This window comes from Falco cherrug, chromosome 4 (genome assembly GCF_023634085.1).
Source record: "Falco cherrug isolate bFalChe1 chromosome 4, bFalChe1.pri, whole genome shotgun sequence".
NCBI classification, from domain to species: Eukaryota; Metazoa; Chordata; class Aves; order Falconiformes; family Falconidae; genus Falco; species Falco cherrug.
Window position 1 is genome coordinate 80,118,600 of NC_073700.1, and position 16,556 is coordinate 80,135,155.

At 34.8% G+C, this 16,556-nt stretch overlaps 1 protein-coding gene across 1 annotated transcript in view; it reads left to right on the plus strand.

Moving 5' to 3' along the window:
• The window catches only part of PHF14 (PHD finger protein 14), a 173,923-nt gene that overhangs the window by 68,053 nt on the left and 89,314 nt on the right, over positions 1-16,556 (plus strand). Inside the window, exons 15-16 of the mRNA XM_055706704.1 lie at positions 9,076-9,126; positions 9,318-9,439. Of these exons, the coding sequence (XP_055562679.1) occupies positions 9,076-9,126; positions 9,318-9,439 (173 nt within the window). The remainder of the gene's footprint in view (positions 1-9,075; positions 9,127-9,317; positions 9,440-16,556) is intronic.

The following is a 16,556-nucleotide window of genomic DNA, read 5'->3' on the forward strand; positions in this document are numbered from 1 at the left end:
AGCTCAACTGAGTTTATGACATGTCAATACAAACATAAAAGCTAGATCTGTCAGCTTGCCTGATTGCCCAAATACATGGATACATGATAATATATGACTCTTTTCTTTTGACCTGAGGTCAAATTTAGAAAGTAAGATAAATTGATAAGCATCACTTCCACAATGCTTGAAGTGAATGGAGTATAGCAGAGTTTTGCGTTTTGGGTTTTGGCAATTGTTTTGATTGGTTGGTGTTCTGTTTTTTTAAGAAAGCTGGGGAAAAAAACCTGATAGATGAAAGATCATTTCATTTTGATGTAGCAAAGGCATGAAGAGATGGACATATTCCAGATGGTATTCCAATGGTGTAAATATTGGTATCTATATAAGTAAAGGTAACTAGGTTATCTGTCACTTCTGCAAATAAGTGCATTTAAGTTCAATTTTCCAGAAAGTATCACTTGTTTTAGCATTATCTGCAAACTGACTTTTTATGGCCTTTTTGCCTTCTCACTTCCGTTTCAGTTCTCCAAACGTGTGCTTTGGAGGAGGTTAGTGTTGGAAAGGATAGAAAGCAATCCTGCTAGTTCTCAAAGTCTGTTGTATGTTTCAGTCTTAGAAACAGTAGTTTCAAATTAATTGCCAGATTCAGTGATAGTGTAGCTTGACAGCAGGAATGTTGCAAAATTTTTGCTTTTCTAGAAAATAAAAGTTCTCAAGAGAATGGAAACTAAAATAAAAAAAAAAGGGGGAAATTGTAATTCTGTGTAATTAAGCTTCATGGTCGGCTTGTTTCTCTTTATAATCATATTTTGATTTACTGCTGTTTCTTTTTGTCTGGCAGTTCCCTTTTTAGTACTGCCAGCTTTCCGGAAAATTAAATAATTATTTTAGAGATATATTTTGAATAGCAGTGATAAGTACCATTTAAGATACTCACTTTGATCGGTATTGAGCAAGTGTGCCATCTGGTGTCTATGGAGCTGTCCTTTATTTAAAATAATTTTGTGCCTATGTGGTGCCATTAGTAGAATATTTTTTCTGCCTTTTAAGAAAGCAAAGCAAGTCAAAGGGAATTTTTTTCTACAACTGGGTTGATTGTAACTTCTTCATTGGCAAGGGTTGCTTATAGCATTGAACCCTTAGCAAAGATTGGGTGATGTCATGGAATAAAAATTGCTATCTTGCAAAATGGTCATGGTTTATATTTAACAGGAGAGAGATCACATTTTCTGTGCAGCTTCAACCTGTGTGTTTTTTTAGTTTGCTTCATGCATGCTCTTGATAGCAGAGTGATTTCATTAGGTCATTTTTTTGGTATTACTGGAAGTTTTCCCAATTCTGTTTTCTGAGAGTGTTCTGCTCTGCTTATGCTTCATATCAGAGTCGTCTTCTGCTCTGTAGGAATGAAATGAGTCCTTGTCATGACCTCTTTGTTTGGAATGATTCCATAGCATTCTAATTCTGATTTCTTTTATTTTTTTGTCTTCAGATTCTCATTAATGAGCATGTGTTAAAGGCTGCATGAGTGAGAGGGTTAGGGTTAGAAGGGGTTTGATATGTGTGATAGGTATCAATGAACCATAGTTTGTTAAAAGGTAAATCTGTGGAAGTATATAATTAATATTAGTGTGTCAACTATAAGGTGACAGTAAGGTAAAAATTAAAATGCCCGAAGAATTTAGGTAGAAACAGAACTAAAACATGGTTGTAATCATATACTGGCCACCTTCATTATTTTGTGTAGCTGTGTAGTTCATATAGCTACATGTCTTTCTAGAGCAGTCACCATAGCTGCGGGTCAGTCAGGGAAACAAAAATCAAGTATGTGCTATTTCAGAGAAGGAATATGAGATTTACAGATCTACAAAAGTCAGTGTCCTAAGATTTTCACATTTGGCCCTCTAATAATTACAACACAAAACAACTTCTACAGACTTTTTAAATAGAGAAATTGTCATGGTACCAATAGCTTTTTACAAGTCAATTCAAGTGTGTCTTTAATAAATCACTCTTTTTAATGTGAAATCTCTGACTAGTGTGGAATTCTTTATATGAAATTCTCAAATGAAAATTCTCACTTTCCTAATGATACCAGGTGTGTGTCGAAACTCCAGGAGCGCTTGGAGTACCGACCAAATTTCCTGTGCTCACCTTTACAAAGAAGAGTACTATTTACTTCATGGTGCCAGTACTATTAGCTGTATTGGAAACTCAGTGCTGCAAAGAAGAGCCCTATGTATATTACAGTATTGTTTCTGTGACATCCAAGAGATGTAGAAGCACCAGCATAATAAGGATCATTTTTCCTGTCTATTAGCAGCAGCAGTACACACTATAACGTAGTGAAACCCCTGAATTTACACAGATACAAGGGCACAAGCAGGTGTGCTGGGCCTCTTTGCTGCCTCTGTGTGTCTGTGCAAACAATTAAAAGAAATTCTGACCAGTCAACATGTTAAGCAAAGGGGAAACTGGGAGTAGCAGTGCTTTCTACTGTGAAAGTTTGAAATAGTTGGCAGAATTAATATGGCTTTTTCAAATTACTGGGAATCTCTTAAGTTTGGTTAAACATCATTGTGCTATAACCCCTCAGGTTTAAATTCACTTTCTCAAGTAACTTTTTGAAGTTGCCATGCAGAAATCACCATTGGTTTTCTGAAAAAATGAAATCCAGAGCCATGCTAGTTCACTTTCTGTGGAGTGGACTTGAACTATTGTCGCTGACCAGGGATGCTTTCTGTATTTCATATTCCCTTCCATTTCTTTGTAATACTGAAAACTCCTGGATATTGTCTTGTATAGAAGAAAAAGTTAAATAGGTGACAGCATAAATTTTTATTCTTCAGGAACACTTCAGTAAATGCTCGATATTTAACAGGAGCATATACTTGTGATGTTTGGGAATTGCTTCCCCCCTTTTTGGTCCGCTGATGAGTTCTGAATTTTGTTAGTTTTCCTTTTGTTCGATCTGACAAAGCAGAACTTCTCCAAGAGAACATTCTGCTTTCTGTTGCTGTCTTTGGGTGAACTGGTTTAAGGGATGTGCCTGTGCCTTCCCAGAGGCACAGCAGTGGGGTTTGGTGACAGCCCTGGTGGGTTTGGGTCATGGAGACACCCATTCTGTTGTGTTCACCATTCTGCTTCAGGCCTGGGAACCTAAGGTATCGACTTGTTGGGAGTGACGGCAAACAGGCTGTTCCCTTTGCAGCTTGCTTTGCTACTTTGTTTCCTTTGCTGTTTTGCAGTGTTTCCTTTCAGAGAGTGTAGGGTTCGTCCTGGGCTTTACCTGTCCTTCACAGGGGTCTTTTATTTGTCTCACGTACAGACTTTCTTTTCTGAGAAAATTCAGAATCTTACAGTTAATGCATTATCTAATCTTTTTCATTTTACAGGGGTTTCATAGTGTTGTCCAGTCGTTTTTGAGTTGCTTATAAACAACCTGAATGTGAAATTTAAGCGTTTACTCCTAGCTTTTCCAAGTCCAAAATTGAGACTCCCACTTCAGTCTTTCTTCTCCCACAGCTGGGTTGACAGTTTGATCCCATTGCTGATCACATTGTCCCTCAATTGTTTTCATTCCATTTTGGACAGGTTTTTTAACTGTTTTGATTTTTTTTTTTGTTAAGTTTCTTGAGTGCACTGCTTCCATGGGTTGGAATCACATCCCCACATCTCTACTGATTTCTTGTCCGTGTATCTTCTAAAAATGTCACCCCAAATCACTCATGAATTTGATCCACATCACATATCATTTAGTGCTTCATCATTCATTTTCCATTTCTTATGTCAATATTCTGTTTTTCAGCCATTCGTGTCCTGATTCTTTCAATACCCTAAGCTGAAGGGGAAGTTCCACAACATAACAGTAGAATGCTGCACAGCACAGACACAAAACACGATGGCTGAAAGAAACCCATTTTTATCTTTCCCTTGGCTATGGAGGTGTATGCCCTAGTTCTCCTAATTTTTATTTTTTTTTAATAAAATAAAGCCATTTTCTAGCTTGCTTTCTTAACTGTGTTTTATTACTTATATATATGTATATGGAAATTAGAAAATAATATATATATTGTGGAATATTTCAGTAACTTTCAGCTTAGATTGTTACAAATTAAATTAGGGGCAAGCAAATGTTGGGGTTTTTCAAACTTATCTTTCTTTTCAGGTTTGATAGCTGTTTGCCTGTCATGTCCATCACTGTTTCTCTGCAGGTAGTTATGTACTATTTTGTGTGGATTTTTAAAACATTGGAGAGACAAGAGGCAGGGTTTTTTTTTCCCGCAGATCTTGAATGCGAAGTCAGAAAGTAATGAAATAACTCAGGAGAATGGTATATGCTGTGAGAGGGTTTTCCAATTTCCACAGATTATAAGCTTTGAAGTAAAAGACCAAAAGGGACGTTGTTAATCTTCAGGCTTCATTTACCAGAGCATTACTCTTTTTCTGAGCGAGGGCATTAAAACTGCTGTGAAGGCTAAGCCTTAGTAAGATATTCTTGGAAAAGATGGCTTGCTTTCCCCACCGTGATTTCGTTGAATCAAATGGCTCAGTCCCTTTACCTGAGGAACTTCATCTTACCAAATTTTAAGTGTAATTAGAAGCCAGTTTACTGAAATGTAGAGGTGTTTTTTTCCTTCTCAAAATGTTATGCTAAAAATGACTCAGGAAGAATTTAACCTATTTTTATATTTTATTATTTTTAACTTTTCCATCGATTTTTGTTGTTAAAAAATAATTCCGTTTTAGGCTTGTGTCTTAATTTTAATTCATTGATCTTTCTTGGTCCGTTCAGATTATTTTGGGATGTATTGCTAATGAAATAAGGCACTTTATTGCTCCCTTTCATTTCCGTTCAGTGTAAGGTACGTTCTTGGTGACACTGCACCTAGATCTTTTGACTGTTTCTTTATTTCAAAAAAGAATAGCTGTTAACTTGATTTTCTGACAGAAATAAATCACACAGTTGTCTACCATTCTAGTAGCATTGCCTTTAGTAACCTGTTGCCTCGCTATTGCGGGATTTGGTAGAGATGTATGTATGCCTAAGGTAATTAAGTCCTTTATTTTTTAGAGCAACTGGATGGGAAGGATGAGTGCTGAGTGAGGAAGAGGTTTTAGTTGTGACTTAGGTTATCCACTGCGTTTGGTCTCCTGCTGTGCAGTACAGAACATACATAGTTTGGAACCTGTCCTAGAGTGTTTTCACTTTAGTTGGGGAACTTAGGGAGAGTGTGGGGGTATGGTGGGAGACATATTCTGGATGTAGTAGAGAAGGAAAGGTTAGGAAGTCATTAGAGAAGGGGAGGAATAAGAATATAATGGTATAGTCTTAGGAAATAAAATTTTACTAGTTTGGTGGGTTTCAGCATCTATTCATTTATTATTTCAGGCCGTTAATTGTAAAAGGTTATGAAATGAAAAACAGTGTCTGCTTGTGTGTCATGATTACGACCTTGGCGTAAGTTTGTCTGATTTTCTGAGGTAGTTAAGGTTATATAGGGTCAGCCCTTAGCTATAGGCGTATAATTTATTTGCCAGTAGAAATCTCAAGTTGCCTGTGTAGTAACCAGAAGGTAGGTGCCTACATGGTGATTCCACTGATACTGTGGGATCCAGAGGTCAGTGGCTGGAATCTTCCTGTTAACAGCAGGGAAGTAGCCGAGCGTCTAGCACACTTACCTCTTATTTGAGTGCACACTGAATGATTCCAAAGTTGTGCAAGTGTAGAACTTAGGATGAGAGACACAACCAAAGACTTGCCAGTCATCTGTCAACGTTTAAATGTCAACATTTGAAATTTTCTTTTTTTCACAGAAACCTTTTACTTCTACATACAGAAAAAATTACAGTTATGTATTTTGAACCATATTCTGTTGTTGAGTACTGTTGGGTTTTTTTTTTTTTGATCCTGTCCTGAAATTTCATCTTGTGGCAGTTGCCGTGTATGGGTTGCATCTGTCTTATCCAGATCTAGCTGTGTTTTCTTCTGGACTGAGTTCTCCATTCCAAATGGTAGATATTTTAGAGCGTATCTACCTTTTGCACTGAAACAAAAAACCTGCTGGGACAGCACTGGCATTAATGGAGATTTTGCTTGGGTGCTGTTAACATTGAGTTTTTGCTTTCCTGACTTACTGTTTGAGCACTTTGGAAATGCAGGGACAAATTTCAAAAAAGCGGTTTGCCCTGTTTTATGATACAAAGAAGTCCTAAATTGAAGGTATCTCTATAGTATTGAATTGCCAAGTGTTTTGACTAAAAAATAACTGCCTTTATATGCATCTTATACTGGACTGACATCTGTGTTTCCAAGTGCATTCTGAGTATGACCAGGTTTATCTCAGTTGTAGTATTTACCATTGGACATACATAACGACACTGTTCCTTTAACCTTTTCTTTATAAGAAATCTTAATTTTTAAATTGTTTATGACAAGTACATGCAGCTCAAATATTTGATGTTTACAGTCTCTGATGTTCTGATTCTGAGCCCACTAATGACAGAAATTATTCAGAGCATTTTAAAATGCAAATACAGTACTTTGAGGCAAACAGCAATAAAAAATACTGGACAAAGTAATCCAGGTTTATCTGATTCTTTTCTATGGACCTGTAAGGTAATTTTAGTGAAAACATGCATAAAATTACAAGTGGCTAATTACTGGAAGGCTATTATTGAAAATCACAGAATATTCAGTTTTCAGTTGCAGATTTTATGTTATTTTCCATTGTGGATGCTGGCAATAGTGTAATGATTCTGAGCAGAAGTTACCATTGCAAATATGTTTGAGTGTGGAAATCAGCTTGGAAAAACATTAATGTGAAAGTCTGTTACTTTAAAAGCATATAAAATACCTTACAAATGTTTATGTCAAAGGTGTTGATTTTAATGTTTGTTTTCTTCTGATGGTCAAACACATTCATGTATGTTTGAAGGTTTAGAAATGTAATGGAAGCAAAATGCAAGTATCATTTAATGTGACATTCCTTGTCATATGCATCACACATTATATAGTGACAGCTGAAAACCAACATTTTCTTGACAAAGGTGATGCAATTATTTATAAATCTTGTATCTCAATTTTGGTGAACTTTAAATATGATTCATCACTACTTAAAATATAGTTATTAACTTGTAATCTTTTCCACTTAGGATAAAAAATAATTTTGTTGTTATCTATATTTCCAAGTTATACATCTGTTCTCCAGATGACATTACTCTTGACTGTACAAAGCATCCATTGTTGTGTCTTGCTGCTAAAACATGGAGAATGAGGACCATAACACTACGTATATTGGCATGCAACTTTACACCTACTTCTTTTTAATCTTTACACACCTGCATTCAGCAGGGCCTATGTGCTAATGTCTGATCAAATACTTTTTTTGTCTGGTTTTAATTTACAGTTAACTTGTGTTGCATAACATGTAGTTGATATGTTACATTCATACCTGTAATACTACATTGATAAATTCAGTTACCTATAATAAATAGGTTCTTCCATGTTTGGACACTTAGGTATCTGCTGTGTGGCTTGTGAAAGGTAGAACACCTCAATTATGACTGTATTATGAAATGTGTAGTAAATGTTGTTATGTATTAAATAAATAAGGTTTTACAATTTTTTGAAAATCATCTTTGGGGAAATGTGGAAGAGAACCTCAATGGTAACTGGAGTACTCTAAAGAGACACAGAATAGGTTATTGTTTTCCATTCTGCTACATTCCTTTCTACTACAGAGTTGACTCTTGCCTAAAACCAAAAATCCTTCCCAAACAGTATGTTACTAACATGCCCATATCAAAGTCTGCACAGGGAGAAAGGTATAGATGTGTTGAATGGCAGTTTTATTGACAGTATAACCATATTTAAATGTTTAAAACAGTTTGAAATAGCACACAATCTTAATTTGAAACTAGTATAAAACCTCCCCAAAGAGGATCCCAAACAGGAGAAACAATGATATTACTGTCGTCTTTGGAACTAGATTTATGAATGCTTTTGATTCTAGACTGGCTTAAGATTTTTTGATCAGCTGGTTTTTACTTTTTCTGAGATGAACGCTAGTTGCTTCAAAAAAAGTTTTAAAAAATCACATAGTAGGCAGTGGTTTTTTTATCATATGACAAATGATTTTTTTCTTCCAGAGAAACAAGCATTTTTAATTTTATTTATTAATTTATGTATTTATGTTATTAGTGTTGATGTATCGGACATTACGTTAATGGAATAGTCTGATGTTTTGCATTTCCTTCTGCATCCCTTCTAATTTTCTTTCCCCATTAAACAAGGAGGAAAGAGGGTGATTTTGGCAGTTATTTAATGCATGCAGATTATAATGCTGCTATTTCTGAGAAACATAATAACTGAAACTGGACTTGTGTGAGCTTGTGTAGTTAGAGCTGCTTGTAAACCTTTGGTGTTTGCTGTTACAGTCCATGGAAACCTCTTCTCCTCCACACTGTTGGTATTTAGATTTTTTGGCCCACTGCAATACTGAAATAATTTCTATTTCTTATATTACCCATTCCATCTGTTGTGTACCAGTCATATGTTGGTATATGCTACAGCTTTATGAGCATCTGCCATATACCCATTTTGAAAGCTTTAATTCCTGCTTACTCCTCAAAAGGTGTATAAATTTTCTTTTTCTGTTTTGATGAAGTTTTTTTAGTTTTGATCATTTTTTTTAATCTGATCGCTTGGCTTACAAATAGAGCACTTCTAAGTGCTCAAGAAATTTACTGTAATATACTGTTCATATCAATTTTCAAATTATGTGTTTTAGTACTGGGAGGTTTGTGCAAAGTCTGTAAGATTTGTAATTCTGGCAGCAGTGTTTTTTAAAATAAAACTGCACATGCTCAGGTCAACAAATTATTTATATTTACTTGTCGGCTATTTCTGTGGAATTATATTCAGAATCTGAAGCTGTTGTTCTAACATCAGTTATTGTAGTTGTCTTGCAGTGATTCTGTAGTTAATGCTTTGAATTATTTCCTGCGGTATATCTTGTTGTTATTATGAATAATAAATAAATAGCAAAACCATTCTGTTAACTAATACTGAATTTTAAATATATTTTCTTATAGAGAACTAGAGGACGAAAAAGAAGCTTTGTGCCTGAAGAAGAAAAACCTGAGGTTGGAATATAGTGTTTTGTTTGGTTGTTGTTTTTGGTTTTTTTGGGTTTTGTTTGGTTTTTTTTTTTAACAGTTTCACAAAAATATTGAACTTTGGCCTGAAGTTTTACTTTCAGTGCTATAATTGAAAATATTTGCTTTCCTTTCCTCCTTTCCCCTCCATTCCTTTCTTTTGCCTTCTGCTATGACAGGAACGGATTCCCAGAGAAAGAAGACAACGACAGTCAGTTCTACAAAAGAAGCCCAAGTCAGAGGATCTAAGGACAGAATGTGCTACCTGCAAAGGGACTGGAGACAATGAAAATCTAGTCAGGTAGGTTTGATGCTCTGACCTTATGAGGAATATAAAGTTCCATGTTCATTGCTTCGTCATCATGATTATAGTGAAGAAAATGTGCTTTAAAAAAACCACAAAACAAACAAAAACTTATTTAGGGGAAACATTACATCAGAAATATTGACTTGATTCACTTATTTACCTGCCAAACACATTTACAGTGTGGATTAAGATGTAAATAACCAAGATAATCTGGTTTTCTAACACAAGAGAATTAATTTTCTCTTGTCAGGGTGAATTGTCAATGTTTTAGAGCAGGTCAGAAAGATAAAACACAGCAATTTAATTATATTAAAGCTACAGGAGCATCCTAAAAGGAATTAAATTAGCATCATTAACAATTTTATAAGTTGAAATGTAGATTATGAGGAATTTATCCTTTTTAAAATGTATTCATGCAGGTCATGAAAGGGTTTGATAATCATGTTTCTTACCTGAAACAGAAGTGGAAAAACTATGTGTTGAATGGTGTTTTAGTAGGTGCAGAAATCTAATTAAGTGTAGAATAACTGCCATTGAATAGCTACTGTTGACCACAACTTCTGCTGATTTTGACTTCATAGCTGGCATTGTGGCCTCTTTGCGAAACTGTAGAAGCTGCTCACAGTTCTTGAAAGGAGAATAAATGGAGCTTAGCAACCAGAAAGTGGATTTTAATTTAATCTACTAAGCTTTCATTAAAATGATCTCATAATAAGTTCAGATAAAAAATACTGTTGTATTTAGGTCTTATATGCTTTAACTAGTTTTTTCTGGACAAGCTCTCCTCTTTAGGTCAGATATAATTGTTGTTTTTAACTGGAAGGATTATTCCAAAATATGTATTCTAATTTATTTCAAGGAATCAGAGTTATGAGAAAATTCAGAATGGATGTTCTATACAAGCAACACATAGCTTTAGAATCAGTAGTGTCCCAGGTACAGATGTCTTGTTCTCAGAATAGCTGATTTTAGTATCAATTGCAACATATGATTTACTGTAGAATTTGATATAATTTCAAGGGCTGTGTGCATTACTGTGTTTTTATTTCCAAATTGGAGGCAGAGTGTATATACGAGCTCATCAGTAACTGTATGCCTCTCTCATACATAGACAAGCTAGTACTGCTAGATACTCCTAGATCCTGCTTGGTCCCAGACTGTGAAATAGAGGTGGGATGTAACAGTCATTGCCAATACAGTTATACTGATGAGAATAATGGCAACAGTTTATAACTGCCCAAGAGAAGACAAAGGGCTTTCCTCAGCCCTATTGTTTGCAAGAAATAAAAGATGCTGGATGACCATTTTGTTGTGGGAAGTAATCCTGTGAACAACATGTGCTATGTATTACTGCAAAAAAGAAGGTGAATTAGTTTTCTTCTTCAGGCTTTTTCTAGAAGTGTTAGGTACCACATCTGAGGACATAAAGGGTAAGATGAGACAGTGCTGTGAAGAACTGTATTTTTAAGTTGCAATTAAAAAATATGTAGAAACTTAGTGGTATGTCTTGTTTAATACATGAAAAAATTGTAGTAGTAGTTTAGATGGGCCAGAAAAAAGCATACTACATGCCAAAATCCAGGAAATTCTGTCATAAACCATCCTCATAATTGGACTTGGAAACTGAATAGTAATCCTGCATGGGAAGAGAGGAGATTCTTATGCTTTAATCCTTTGTTCATAATTCTGTGGAAAATGTTTTCTTAAATCTTCTGTATTAGTTTCCATATTAGTTTTTAAAAACAATAATGAATTTAAAACTTGCTTTTCCTCAGATAATTCCTATAAATAACTGCACTTCTATCCAAGTTAGGTGACCACTGCTTCTAAAGTGCTTTGGAGGTTTATTTTTGATAATTACTAAATGATGGTAAAGTATTTAGTAAATTCGAATTATTTCGGTATCATTTTGGCTCTTAAATCTGTATTTCTTTTGATGAGACTAAATTGAGGGACTGTAATAAGATGTTAGCTGCCAGATAGGCTTTCTGCTACACAGCCAAAGCTGTGTAGGGGTTTGATCCACAGGGTGTTGCTATGTCAGAAAAGGTTTTCAGAGTCCTTTTTTCTTTTATGTTGTCAGAAAGTAAGAGAAGTGAACTTCTGCCTGCACCGCTTCTTTCTCCTGCCTGTACTGTCATGTAAGGACTCCTTTGTGGTAGTACAAATAGAGTGTTACTTTAAATGCAAGTTGGTGGGACTTCTTGTAAGCAAGAGATGTTTAGAGGGGAAAACAAATTATTTTTTCAATATTCATTTTGTTTGGCACTGTGTGTTATTGAAGCAAAAACTTTTTCAGAAAACCAGTGATCTTTGTCATCATCTTTGCTCAACAAATGTTTTATAATTACTGGATTTTATTTTCACCCTTCCCTGCCCATCTGCAACTAAGAAAAGGGTTTGTGGGGATGAAGAGATTTTTCTGAATGTGAAAGTTGATCACTAAGTTAAATGGAAATGTGCAACTGCTGAAACTGCAGATTTAAGGAGTAATCATGATAGGCCTTCTAGCTTTTCCTGCTGTGTGTTACCTCAAACACGGCTGGGTACATGACTCTTGAACAATCTACTTTTTTAAAAATGCAGGTTTTTCTAAAATTTATGTGGTGCTTTTACTTTGGGGTTGCTAATGGGGTAAGGGTTAGAGGACGATGTGCAATTATTATCTCAAAGAATGCAGCAGATTATTTAGTAATCTATCTGGAATAAAGCATTAAATTGTTTAACTAGTTATTACTGTTTGACTGATGGACATTTATTTTTTTTTTCAATCTCCGTTTTAGGTGCTTGTGTGTAGCACTGGATGACTGAGGGATTATTTGTTATATGTGCAAGTGTTGATACTTAACCTGTTGACCATACGGTTTAAAATCTTTAAATAACTGCCTGTGAAAGGATTTAAAATTCTTCCTAAAAAAGTATGTTTTATTCTGATGAATTATAAAGGTTCGTTAATTGGCTGAAGCTTGCCTTAGTGACAGTAGTTTTGTACCAAAAAAAAAGTGATTAAAGTTAGAATATCTTTAATTATTAACTTTTGTCTAAAACATATTGGAATGTTTTCTACTTTTATATATGCTAGTAGTTGCCATATGTATATGTGTTATAGACATGCCAAGACAATACTTTTTTAATCACTGATGTCAGATTATACAGATAGACTATTCCACTACGGTAGCATGCACTAGAGCTGAAAGTTTGGGGTTTGTGGTTTTGTCCACAAAAAAGGATCAGTCTCATGATTCTTTTGTGCTATGCTTTTAATATCTTTTTTTTTTTTTAGAATTTACAAAGAATTTACTTTATAAATTCTTCTATATACATTTATGTAAGTTTTCTTGAACTAAATATTTCTGCACTTTTACAAGATTGCAAGTAAAAACTTACTAGTGAATGGCACAGTCAAGATTTACAAAATAGTCAAACTTTGAAAAGTTAATTGAAATTATTTACCCAATGAGGCAATGTTTCATCTGTGACATTATAAATGACAGTAAGGAAGCTATATCTGTAATTAGAGAAAAGTGTGGGGTTTTAATACCTTTTTACTCAAATGAATTGTAATTGAGTTTTGAGATGAGTAATAGTAATATACAGAGGGTTTTTTAGTATTTTATATTTTAGGCATTTAGGTTTGGTGTAAGGCACGGAGACACAGCACTTTTTAAAAAAAGAGGTAAGAGTTCAGTGACAGGAGTTATAATGTGCTCTTGAAACTAAATATTGTGAAATCAAAGCATGAGCAGACTTAGTACACCAAAAGGTCGGCACTTGTCGCTTGGAAAAGGATAAATTTTTATAGAGTGGGAAAACAGAAAGCTGCTACCCATTGATGTCATACAGGAGCTTGTCTGCATCTAAAGTAATACGTGTAAGAATGCTTGGACAGAAAAATTACTGTCCAAAATGTCGTTCATGCATCCTTTGGCAGCTTTTGATTTCCTGTTTCAGAACTGATGAAGAGCCTTGCTTGTCTCTAGCACAGTATACAGTTTTATCTTTGAAAAACACAGCTTTTCCTTTTGTTTTCTTAAGGATCTATGAAGTTTTCTTGGCACCTCAATTTATTTTATCCTTCTCCCATCCAGTTTTAATGTGTAGGATGATGGTTGCTATCATTGTAAGCCATTCTGTTGCCCTCAGGCGGCATCCAAATATGAATAAAATATTTTAGTTTGGAGTCTTTGGAAATAAACATAGTTTCAGTTGTAAAGTAACTTACTTGAGAGAAAATGTTTATATATTGGAACATGTTTACCATCACATTTTTTATTGGTTGGTCAATAAGGCATGCTGGCTTTGGCAAATTCAAAATTATCTTAAGTTCTGGGTAGAGAAGCTCTGTTGTAATTAAAGTATGTGTAGTTACAAGTGAACACAGACTACTAACTCCCTACTTTTCCTGAAAGCTAATGTGTACAATTCGGTTTTAAGGGTAGGGTGTGTCTTAAGAAAACTGTGGGGCATCTGATGGCACACCTTCAGGACTTTATGAAAGCTTCAGCATCCCACATATGTTAAAACAGTTTTGATGAGTTGTCTGTGTTTTTGAGAGGAAGCTGAAATGGTAGTGATAGCCAAAGGTGAATATGGTACCAATACTTGAAGTGCCACTCAGTTTTAGCTTAAGTAGAGGGAAGTAAATACAAGTATAATTCAGTGATAGTAGTGAACTGATAGCTAACTTAGTAAATTCTAAAAAATAATGTACTAATAAAGGCTAAAATAATTGTAAAAATCCTAATGGCAGTAACCTAAACGATACAATTAGTTAACATGTATTTGACCATAATATGTAAACAATAATTTCAGAGCTGTTTCTTACAAAAGGCTATTAAAAATGAAATAGATATGACGAAGTTGTTTTGGCAGCCTTTAGCTGTTTGCTAACAATTTAATACAGCAATAAAAGCTAGCAATAGCAGCACCAAAATTGCGTAGCAGAAACTTGATTATAATTTGGTAGGAAAATATTGTATGAATAAAAGCGTAAACTGCAGCCAAGGTTTATCCTTGGGTTTAAAAATCTCATAAATTTGAAGAGCTTTCTAAAGTGTTCCTGTTACTAAAAGTCAGAGACAAATTATGCCTTGTGCTGATGTTGCTACCTAGGGAAATAGAGGAGTGGAGTTAAATCTTGTCTTCTATAAGTATGCCTGTATTAAGTCTTCCCAGGCCTCAAAATGGAAGTCTCTTTGGACCTTGTGATATGGACTGCTTATTTAAGTATTCCCATCTCTGCTCAGTGATCCAGGCAAATAAAAGAGAATGGATGAGACTGCTGCCTGCATTTTTGCAACTAATGGAGAGCATGCTGATAACCACAACCAAGTGGGAGCACAGACTTGTGGTTTATGCCTGGTAAAAGGCAATTAAAATAAATAAATAAATAAAAATAATGTTTAAACTCTGTCTTTATGAAATCATGAAGTCCATTGAAATAGTGAATTTGATGTAGTTTCCTTTGTAGGGCCATTTTTGAAGTAATGAATTCTGTATACATTTCTGAATTGGCTGTTCTTTAGCTTGCGTGTACAAACTCAGACTATGTGAGACGGCGTGTGGAAGAATTTTCTGGAAGTAAAATGTGTTTTATTATAGTGCTTATTGAGCTAGACATTGTCGGTGCAACAAAATACATAGATTGTTTAATTGGCAAGTGTCCATGCAAGTCTAGAGCAATTTTTATTTGGGAACATCAGCTGGTTTTGAGAGATTTAAGATGCTTATTCATTATACTTGTTGAAGTATTTTGAGGAAAAGGTGAAAATATGGAAATGCTGCTCAAGAGGGAATTTTTGGGAAACTGAGAAAAGAAAGTGAGACAAAAGAATAGGTAGGTAGGCAGAGAGGAATGTGAATGAGTAATGAATGGAGGAGAAATCAGATTCTTTATGCCTCAAAGTAGTGAACAAAGACCTGAAATTTCACATGGAGGCTAGAAATGATCTGGCTTAGAAATTGTTGGGGACATAACTTCCTTACAGTTTATATTTTGTATTACCATTTGATGATGCAGAAATTGAGAAAGGGAGAGATGAAGTTATTTGAGGATGGTAAAAAATGTGACCAAAAAACCAGCACTGAAGAGGAATAGTTGATTTTTGAAGATATTCAGGAAGAATAACAAAAGGGATTCAGTAACAGCATGAGAAATTGTGGCAGTGTTAACCTTTTTTATAAAGCTGTTTCCTTCATTGTTGAAGACCATTTTGTAATAAATGACAGAGAAGGAGAGCAACTTTTAGATTTTTCTGGCTTGATGAAGATTATTTGTAACTGCCAATGTATGAGTCTGTGGAGGGTTGCTAAGAAAAGCACTTGAGGAAAAAATACTTAACATGTCCTTTTTTGAAAGTAGATGTAATATCTGTTAAGATTTTAGGTTTGCATAAGTAAAATCAATACTGCTAGTTTTAGTAGTCCAATTGTGTGATGTGAATCAATCCAGTAATGTTTAATTAAGTTTTTCTACATTTTGGAGGGCTTGTACAAGTACTGGTATATAAAAAGTGGGAAAGCAGCAGTTTAGTATTTTAAAATGCAGAACAGATGAGAAGAAAAAAAAAATAGTGTTACTTTGTAACCAGTCTTAGTAAAAATTGTTTAAATTTACATAAAAACAGCCTGTCATCGGCTGGTACCTACTGATAGTTCTTTTAATAACACTTGCTGTGAAAAAGCGATAAGAAAACCAGCAGGCTTTTAAAACTCCAGTGATAATCTTAGTTTTTCACATTAAAGAACAATAAGTAAACTGCAGGACTTTAATTTTCTTTAATTTTGAAAGGCTTTCTAAACCTTATGCTTTTATTAAAGGCAGAATCACAGAATAGTTGAGATTGGAAGAGACCTTTAGCGCTGGTCTAGTCCTCAGCCCCCTTACTCAAAACAAGGTCAGATAGAGCATGGTACTCAGGGCAGTATGTAGTTGGGTTTTGAATATCTCCAGAGGTGGAGTCTCTGCAACCTCTCTGGGCAGCTTGTCCTGTTTGTCCCTCCTCACAGTAAAAAAAGATTCTTCTTATGTTTTTTTTTTTTTTAAATAATGATTTTTTTTTCAGTTTTTGCCTACTGCCTCTTGTTTTTTCACTGGACACCACTAAGAAGT